Source organism: Hypomesus nipponensis, chromosome 15 (genome assembly GCF_054491055.1).
Source record: "Hypomesus nipponensis isolate SF chromosome 15, ASM5449105v1, whole genome shotgun sequence".
In the NCBI taxonomy this organism is placed as follows: Eukaryota; Metazoa; Chordata; class Actinopteri; order Osmeriformes; family Osmeridae; genus Hypomesus; species Hypomesus nipponensis.
In genome coordinates this window covers 7,099,762-7,109,646 of record NC_140375.1, presented here as the reverse complement: position 1 = coordinate 7,109,646, position 9,885 = coordinate 7,099,762, and the positions used below count along the sequence as shown (strand labels likewise).

Here is a 9,885-nt window from a genome sequence, read left to right as displayed (position 1 = left end):
AACAGCAGCTGCACCAGACCCTGCTCCACCCCTCACCTGGGCAAGCTCCTTTGTGGATGTTCTCAGAATCTTCTTCAGTCTCCCATTGAAATAATATCTATCCGTGAGTAAAATATAATTTTAATTCGTTTTATGTGTGAAGAGTTTGTGCTGGAATTGCATCTCTGTCTTCCTCTCTTTCTCTTATTTTCTCTTCCTTCATCTCTCTCCATCTCTCTTCCATCTATCTTTCTCTGTCTTTTGCGGATCTCTATCTATCTATTTATCTATCTATCGATCGATCTCTCTCTCTCTCTCTCTCTCTCTCTCTCTCTCTGTCTCTCTCTCTCTCTCTCTCTCTCTCTCTCTCTCTCTCTCTCTCTCTCTCTCTCTCTCTCTCGCTCTATCTATCTATCCATCCACCCACCCACCCACCCACCCACCCACCCATCCATCCATCCATCCATCCATCTCTCTCTCTCTCTCTCTCTCTCTCTCTCTCTCTCTCTCTCTCTCTCTCTCTCTCTCTCTCTCTCTCTCTCTCTCTCTCTCTCTCTCTTTCTCTCTCTTTCTCTTTCTCTTTCTTTCTTTCTTTCTTTCTCTCTCTCTCTCTCTCTCTCTCTCTCTCTCTCTCTCTCTCTCTCTCTCTCTCTCTCTCTCTCTCTCTCTTTCTCTCTTGCAATGTTACTCCATTCCTCCTTTCTCTCTCTGGTAGATAACTCCATGCTCCTCCCTCTATCTAGAGTTGAAACAGCATGATGCTCTACCTGTGTGTCACCGTGGTGACCCTGCTCCTACAGCCAGTGGTGTCAGTCACCTATAACTGCTCTGCACAACATGAAAGGGTCCCAGGTAAGCCAGGGAGGGGTGCTTAGATGGTCAACATGTTTCTGTCATGCAAACAAAAAGGACATTATCGATGTACTGACTCTTTAAAAGGTTTTAGCTGTGAATTTACAAACGAATATCCATCAGTGGGATTGAGTTTAATTTCAACTTTGTGGATTGATCTTTAAGATTGTTTGTTGAGTTTAGAGTGTACTGGTTTTGGATTGATTTGTATCAGATTTATTAACTGAGCATCAGTAAATACCAGTCTTTCAACCATACTAATCCATGACATCTGCCCTCTGCCCTCCTCGACACCCACACCTCCTTCTCCCTTTGCTCCCACCTGCTCCCCTCTCCCCCTGTAGACAACTCGGACCTGACGGTTGACTGTGGCACCACCATGATTGTCCTCGAGGTGAATATGTGTACCGCCCAGTGGGCCGGCTTTGACCCCAGCAGCCTGGCCATGAATGGACAGCACAACAACAGCCAGTGCGTGGGCAACATCGACACCAGCGTCGAGCCGCCGGTCATACGCTACCAGCTGCCAGTCAACCACAGCCAGAATAACCCCTGTAGGCAATCACTGCAGGTGAGGACACTTTAGACAATACATGGAAGAACCATGTAGACTCAGTGGTCAGATGGTGAGACCCTTCTGGACTCAAGTTAAAATGGAAATGTACAGTATATACAATATTCCAATAGCTGCTTGTTATGACAGTGCAACAGTTACCAATCATCTGGTACTCTCACATGGGAATACCTACTCTGGTCTCACGTTGTCCGGTGTTGTGCGTATGTGTGTTTGTGCGTATGTGTGTTTGTGCGTGTGTGTTTGTGCGTGTGTGTTTGTCTACGCCAGATTGTGGACGAAGTGCCGGACCAGTCTGGGCCGTTCAGCTTCTTCTCCACCATCCAGTCAGTCATCATCACAGGCTTCATCGACACGCCCACCTCCTCTGTGGGCATCATCAGCTACTCCACAGACCTGTACTACCACTTCTCCTGCCGCTACCCACTGGAGTACCTGCTCAACAACACCCAGATCGTGGCGTGAGTGAATGCTCCGGTAGAATCCTCCACACTCTGCTGTACTCCTCCACGCTCCCTTTCTCAATTGGCATGACAATGTGATGTGCAAGATTGCCTTGCGGAATGTCTGGTCACATTTTGTAACGATAAACTAACATCCTCCCCCACCAATAAATGTAAGACAAAAACTAACAAAGAAACAAACATAAAAAACTGTAGTAAATTGATATGTCTTCTTAAATACACTGATCAAAAGGTTGGTTTGTAAAACGAAATAAAAACATAGAAACATGATAATTCTCATATCATGTCTCTCTCCATCCCTCAGGTCTTCAGTATCCGTAGCTACCAGTGACAACAACGGCTCCTTCATAGACACCCTCAGTATGAGCGTGTACAACGTAAGTACTAGTCCACAAACCACCTCAGAGCTGTGTCGCTATATCTGATCTCAAACAGAACAGCTTTCTGTATCGTTGAGCATCATTGTCTCACGCTCAATGTCTCACGCTCAAAATCCTCATTTGTCAATTGATGGTGAGTTGAAACGTCCTCCAATCAGATGCCTGTTTATGGCCTCTGCTGTCCTTTCCCTTTGATCAGAATGGCAAAACATATGCAGACTACCTGATCTCACAGTATACCCCGCCCTCCTCCTCCTGTTTGATGTTCAGGACACAAACTACACCTATCCCCTGACGGTGCCTGCTACAGGGCTGGAGCTGAGGACCAAGATCTATGTGGAGGTGAAGGCCACCAACCTGACAGGAAAGTAAGTCCACATCTGGATCACGCCTCCACCTTTCTATCCACAGTTACACGTTTGCAGACAAGTTAGTCCACATCAGTGTCTGAGTTTGGGTCTCATCGGCACGACCACCACATCCAATTGTATGCTCCGTTGTTTTATTCTGTACCAAGCTGACCTGCAGTCTTGTCTCCAAAGTTTCAATGTGCTGCTCGACCACTGCTTTGCAACGCCATCTGCCTACAACATGTCGACCAGCGAGAAGCACAGCTTCTTCACAGGGTAAGTCTTCACACCCAACCCAGGACTGAAGTGCCTCAGAAAACATACCATCAGTACCATAAATGATCACACTCACTTGTTCAAGTTAGGAGAAATGTGTGATTTTTTGAACACACCAAGTAGTAGTTTTAGTGATAGACCATTCAGCACAGAAGGTTCTGGAACCATAAACACGAGGTTTCAATCCTTGAAGTTTCATCACACATCTCTCTCCCCCGCCCAGGTGCGTTGATGACTCGCGTACCGAGGTGACGACAAACGGACAGTCCACAAACGCCAAGTTCAACTTTGAAGCGTTCCGTTTTGTGGAGCACCGTGACCAGGACAAGTCCAGCACCTTCATCCACTGCATCCTCCGGCTGTGTGAACCCAACAAGTGCCAGGAGCTGCTGAACGTGAGTGGATCCCATCCACAGCCCTGCTGCCCTGCTCTGGGATCCCATCCACAGCTCTGCTCCCCTGCCCTGGGATCCCATCCACAGCCCTGCTCCCCTGCTCTGGGATCCCATCCACAGCCCTGCTCCCCTGTCCTGGCTGTGGAGACGGGAAAACACATACGTCTGATAGTGATAGTGAAGAACATTTCAAATTACGCTTTTAGAACCTTTCAGTGAATCCAATAGAACATTGGAGATGATCCTTTAGAACTTCAGAGGATTTTCCGAACGTTTCGCATAATTCTGCGGAACCTTTTAGATTCCCGATAACCCCGAAGAACATTGCAAATGATCCTTAAACCTGTTCAATAAGCTGAATGTTGAAATGAAGGAGCTCACTCATGTGCGTGTCCGCCCTCCTCAGGCTTGCAAAATCAGGAAGAGGTCTGTGATGCCGTTTGGAACAACTGAGTCCAGCGACTCAGCCACCGTGTCCATCGGCCCCCTCTACACCAGAGCTGGTGAGTCACGCTGTCACAAGATAGACAGGACATCAGAGGAGTGAGTGAGTGAGTGACTAAGTGAATGAGTGCGTGAGTAAGCGAGTGAGTAAATAATTACATCAGTTAATGGGTTATGGGTATAAGGAAAATACAAAAGCACCACCTTCTCTCTTCCACTGATGCCCCTGTTCTCGCTCTTTCGCCCCCTCTAGTGGACCTTCCCTCTCCAGCAGCTTATGGTGAGTTCAGTTTCACTGCTTCCCTCAACGGTATGAATACCATATACCGTATACCCCTACAACATGCCCTACTTTTTCTCTACATGGTCCAGGTGGAGGGACACAGACAAAGGACAGCAAGGGAGACGTGACAGGGCTGGTGGTGGGGATCGTGTTTGGGACTGCCGCCGTGGCTCTGCTGGTCCTGGGGGGGTGGTTCATCATGAAGAAGTTCTACTGGGCAGGAGGTCTTCCACACGCCTTTAACTGATGCATCCCTCCACCACCAATCACTGACTCATGTCACACAGCAGTCAGACGTTCTAACTGATGTGACTTTGTAGGTAAAGGTGTTCACCTTTGCGATAAAAGATAAAATATACGTTAAAATCTTATTAACTTTATCTAACTTATCATTAGTCAGTCAAATAATAAATAATGTCTACTATTGTTTTACCAGTGATGAAGGAATGTGTATATGCATGAACTATGTACATAATTACACTGTGAGAGTTGGAATTTTACCTCCCTTAAAATGATAAATGTATCCAGTCATGCTAAGTAAGCACTTTAGTATGAAATCTATCTGTCTCTGTCTTTCACAGTGTTGATAAGGGTATTGGAATGTGGGAACTGCCAAAGTACATTCTGCATTTGGTGGACTATTCACCCAAGGCTGCCTGAGCTATAACCAGCCAGTAGATACAAAGCCAAAAATAGAACAATATTTGGGCCTGTTTGGAGTATTATGATAGGGAGTTTGTTGTATTTACCAACTTCTGAAGTTGTCGTGCCAACAAGGCTCTGTCAAATAATATAGTATCAAACCTTGATCTGCTGCTTTGTACTTTGTTGTGAGCAGGTCTGGACTGGGACTGAAAAACGGCCCAGGACTTTGAGACGCAGACCAGTCCACAGCCGTGTATTATTATTATACTGTATATATGTTTTTGCATCATACTGCGGCCGTTTGACCGGCCGTTCGGGAAATCTTCGGACTCTCCGGACGGCCATCCCGACCCTGGTTGTGAGATACATTAAAATACAAACATGTTTAAATGAATCTTGGATTTTTATTTACAAAATGAACATGAGAACATGAGCCCATTACATGTTTACTTTACAGTTTACAAATCTTCTTTATTTACAACTTTTTTACAGTGTACTGACCTTCACTTCTTATTATACACGGTTCAACAAACACAACAACACATTCATAAATACAGACTCACTGTATGTACAACCCTGGTGTGGGCGAGGAGGTAGAAGGACTGCACAGACGATAGGAGTTCATGTCTTTCTAGTGGGTCACTGTGCATGGAGCCAGGGGTAGGGGCAGGATGGGCCGTGAGAAACTCAGGTACATCTCTGGGTTCAGCTGCCCAGTCATGTTGGGGTGCGGGAGAGAGTTCTATAAGGGTGGGGAAGAAACTTATATCGAGTAGTTGTGGGGGAGATCATTATTTAGGGGTGGGGCAGAAACTTATATACAGTAGGGGTGGGGGATAAAGTTCTGTAGGGGTGGGTGAAAAACCTCTATAGAGGCTGGACAGAGACATATATACAGTAGGGGTGGGGGAGAGAGTTCATTAGGAGTGGGGGTGAAGGTTTTACAGGTGGAGGAGAGATGTATATACAATTTGGGTAGGGGAGACCGTTCTGTAGGGGTGGGTCGTGATTGAGATCATGTCTGGCTCTGTGATGGGAGAGAGTCCTTGATGTCTTGAAGCAGAGCACTCAGCTTGGCTGAGAAGTCCTCCTGCAGAAAGCTCAGGATATCTGGCTCCTGGGGGGAGGAGGAGGAGGAGGAGGAGGAGGAGGAGGAGGGGTGGTCCTCCTCCAGCCCCAGGACTATCCTTTCTATCCTGGCTTGGAAAAGCTGGTTCTGGAGGGTGGTGCTCTTACAGTACTGGTCCAGAATGGACAACACCTCAGCCTTGAGAGGCTTGCCGGACAGCAGGAGAGTGGCCAGCTCTCCCTTCAGGGACCCAACCCTGTTCTGTGCTTCCTGTCTCAACGACCTCACTTCCTGTCCCAGCCTGGTGCTGAGGTCCTCCCAGGGCCCTGCCCCGTCGTTGCCGGCCCTCAGCTCTTTGATCACGCTGGAGGCCTGCGTCTGGAATTCCTGGACGATGGCGTCCATCTTGGCTCCGTTGTCCTCCAGCTTCCGGCTCACCCACTGCACCGCCTCCCTGTAGATGGCCGCCCCCGGCTGGGCCTCGGCCACCTCCAGCTCCTGGAGGTAGAGCTTCAGCTGGTCACACATCTCCCTGGTGCTGCCACTCACTGCACTCTGGAGCTGCTGGGTCAGGGGGGCCAGGCGCTCTCTGGTGCTGCCCAGGACAAAGTGAGGCTGGGCTGGGTACGAGGAGAGAGGGGACAGCCTCTCCCGGAGCTGAGCCAGCTCATGGCGCAGACGAGCCCGCAGCCTCTCAGACTCCATGTTGAGCTTGTGGCGGATCTCTCCACCCAGGGGGTTGTCACCGCCTTGCTGGTGGTACAAGTCACTGCTCTCCACCTGGCTCTTCCACATCCCACTGAGAGAATCAGAATCAGAGTCAGAACCAGAACCAGAATTTGTTTTATTTGCCATGTAGGTTTACACAAGCACGGAATTTACTGTGGCAGGAAAGTGCAAACAATAAACCTATACGGATCTTAAATTAAAAGTAAAAAAGTACAATAGTCGAACTAATTCTAGGAACTAAACAATCCAAAAATGTTAACAATTTAAGATATAAAATATATATAAAAATAGAATAAGAATATGAATGGGAGGGAGGGAGGCAGGGGGAACATTTGAGGGAAGGAGAAAGACAGGGACAGAGAAACCAAGAACATTTGAGAAAAGAGAGAGATAAATAGAGAAATAAACCAAGAAAGAGAGGGGGGGAAAAGATAGAGTGGAAAACAGATACAGAAGATGAGTCAATTGCTTCTAATTATTCAATGACAACACAACACGTTTCTACGTTTCCAAAAGGAACTGGAATGAGGAGAAACTTACTGTATGTCCTTGGAGAGTTCAGTCTTATCATGAGCCTGGTTGCTGTGTGAATCAGTCCACTGCGCCTCACGGTGGAGAGGGTATGCTGGGAACCACACACACACACCTGTCAGCACCAGCCACAACCAGCCACGTAAAAACAACAACAACACAGTCCTCAGGAGAACACTCGCACAAGAACGCTTCCCCAGAACACACCTGGGACTGCCACGAAGGACAAGGCGAAGATCACCACTTTAACAATCATGCTTCTTTTGAACTCTGTGGAGAGAGAGAAATGGAGAGGGGAAAAATGAGTCAAGATTCAACAGCAAATCCTTCTGGTCTGATCTTTATGTGAAGGCATGCAAAGACAGGCTGGTGGTGGAGCCCCAGAGAGGAGGCAGGGCAGCTGTGGATCAATAGGAGAGAGCAGTGCTGGCTCGTACCTGAGAGACAGGGTCTGCATGCCGCAACATTGCTCCCGCCTTGTCTTATATAGGGGTCTGTCTTATCAGGGAGGCCGTCTAGAACGATGCTTGTGTCAACGCTCAACACGTGGAGGGTCGAGCTGATAACAGCTGCCAACACAGTGCAGATAACAAATGGACGGGACGTCGGAAGGAGGCCTGGGAGAGGACGCACACACACACCTACACACACACACACACACACACACACACTACAGCATTCCTGCTTACATTGATTCAAGGAGGCTGAGGTGATGTCATGCTGGTGCAATGGCAGAGTTCAACCGCGAATGTTGGGTCAGGCGGGTTCAACTCCACACTGGTCTGTCTGGTCACATTCGACATTCTTTATTTCCAACTGATAATATTGGCTGTGTTTGACACACAAATACATTGTCAACAAACATCAAACCATTTATTTAGGGGTCAAGGGATTGATATCAAGCACATACATGCAGTGCTCTATGTTCTCTGCCATCAAAACAATATTTACTTTAGGAGAAGACAAAAAAAAAGGATGAATCTCTCAGGTGCTCTCAAAGGGCGTCCGATTACCTTCTCAGTACAGTCAGCTTTCTCAGTTAGTGTGAGTGTTTATCCGGAATGGATAGGGAAAGGTTTGTGTTATTCACTAGTACAGAGTACCAAATATTCAGTCTGTCAAGGTCACAACAGCATACTGGGGAGATCTGCTGTCCTGCGTCATCCTAGCAAGGTTAATGACCCTCTGATGACAATGTTTGGACCCGGGAAAGTTCATTCAATTTATTGAAGAAGCCAACAGATAAAAAGTTGGCATAAACATTTTCTGAAATCCTAGTATCCTACTGTTGAATCCTTCTCTTGCATCCTAGGATCTTAATCTTGCATCCTAGGATCCTGTTGTTACAGAGACCAGGGTATCAGACCCAATGACATGACACAAGGACTAGAAGGTAATTTGATGGGGTATTTAATGAGGGGTTGGAGGGATAGGGAGGCAGGGAGGACAACAAGGCAGGCAGGCAGAAAGGATGGAAGGTGCTGAACAGGAGACAAGGTGGGAACTGGAAATCAAACAGAGCAGTTACGGCAAAGTAACAATTGTCAGTACAAACTGGAGTGACTGGAAAACTGTGGTTGAAAAACAGTTGGGTGATGAGCTGATGGACCGCAAGTGTGTCGGCATGACTGGAGGGTGGAAGATATGGACTGGATGACCGGATCTTGGAGACACGAGAGAGAGAGAGAGAGAGAGAGAGAGAGAGAGAGAGAGAGAGAGAGAGAGAGAGAGAGAGAGAGAGAGAGAGAGAGAGAGACAGAGACAGAGACACAGAGACAGAGAGAGAGAGAGAGAGAGAGAGAGAGAGAGAGAGAGAGAGAGAGAGAGAGAGAGAGAGAGAGAGAGAGAGAGAGACAGAGACAGAGACAGAGACAGAGACAGAGACAGAGACAGACAGACAGACAGACAGACAGACAGACAGACAGACAGGACACTGCTAGGAGTGGAGGGCGTGACAACTATTCTTGAATCCGAGCCTTGAACTCAGTAGCATACTTTATTAAGGAGAATGCATGACGTCATAATGTTTCATCACATCTGTACAGTGTCTAAAGTATGCACTGACATGAAAAGCATGTCACAAAATGTCACAAAAATCTATTGATCTGAGTAAACATAGTTATCAAATCATCCGTAATGCCTGCCAATGTACAAGATCAATACAGTACAGCTTTGTCAGATACACCACTAAGGCTGTGTGTGGGGGGGATCAATTCAATTGATTCTTCTGAAACTATCATCACTATAATGATCCTTGCTTGGACACACACTACACAAACCGCTAACAAACCATCTCTAATCTCCCCTCCAATAAACAGAAACTCCTGTCACAGCAGTCTGTTGACCCATCAATAAGCACAGGCGGAGGGTTCAAACCAGGGATGTTATTTTTGCTTGCCCCTAATCCATTTTTGATCTTTCATCTCTTTGATGGGAATGCTCAGCGTGAAATCAGAGCTGAGCCAAGCTGTGTTGCAACTGTACCGATGTGCAATCAATGTTATGGAGAGTCTGAATGTTAGATGCAGGCAGTCATGACAATTACCCAGACTGGATCTGTGTGAAAGGTCAGTTCTGCTGCTGTCTTAGGTAACCCGCCTATCATCACTGAGCAGGGCAGAGTCCACAGCAGCCATGAGGAAATATCAAAAGACTTCCATGTACCCAAAGTCCAGCATTTCAATACAACAATACCAGTACGTTCTGAAAAAAAAGACCTTTCCATATTGGGTCAATTGAGTTGGAGTAATGAATGTGATGAAGTGATGAATGGAGTGATGAAAGAAATAATGAATGGAGAGATTTTTGATGGAGTGTGAATGTGACTGTGCTTATAATGGTTATAGGACACAAATGTACACAGACACATGCCAACTCACAAACACACACAGACATGCAACATTACACACACACA

The 9,885-nt window shown here is 46.9% G+C and overlaps 2 protein-coding genes across 2 annotated transcripts; one reads left to right on the top strand and one right to left on the bottom strand.

The window, feature by feature from the left end:
* Positions 1 to 5,032, top strand: LOC146257229 (zona pellucida-like domain-containing protein 1). Its single transcript, XM_084673374.1, has 12 exons — positions 1 to 103; positions 723 to 831; positions 1,176 to 1,402; positions 1,676 to 1,866; positions 2,174 to 2,246; positions 2,520 to 2,617; positions 2,792 to 2,875; positions 3,099 to 3,270; positions 3,677 to 3,773; positions 3,968 to 3,994; positions 4,087 to 4,317; positions 4,836 to 5,032. The coding sequence occupies exons 2-11, from the start codon at positions 735 to 737 to the stop codon at positions 4,242 to 4,244; spliced, it is 1,224 nt and encodes a 407-aa protein (XP_084529500.1). The 5' UTR covers positions 1 to 103; positions 723 to 734; the 3' UTR covers positions 4,245 to 4,317; positions 4,836 to 5,032.
* LOC146257228 (uncharacterized) lies at positions 5,027 to 7,412 on the bottom strand. Its single transcript, XM_084673375.1, has 3 exons — positions 7,179 to 7,412; positions 6,981 to 7,065; positions 5,027 to 6,510 (listed from the first exon to the last, which is right to left on the bottom strand). Exons 1-3 carry the CDS (start codon positions 7,225 to 7,227, stop codon positions 5,658 to 5,660), a joined length of 987 nt encoding a protein of 328 aa, XP_084529501.1. The 5' UTR covers positions 7,228 to 7,412; the 3' UTR covers positions 5,027 to 5,657.
* Between the last annotated feature and the right edge of the window lie 2,473 nt (positions 7,413 to 9,885).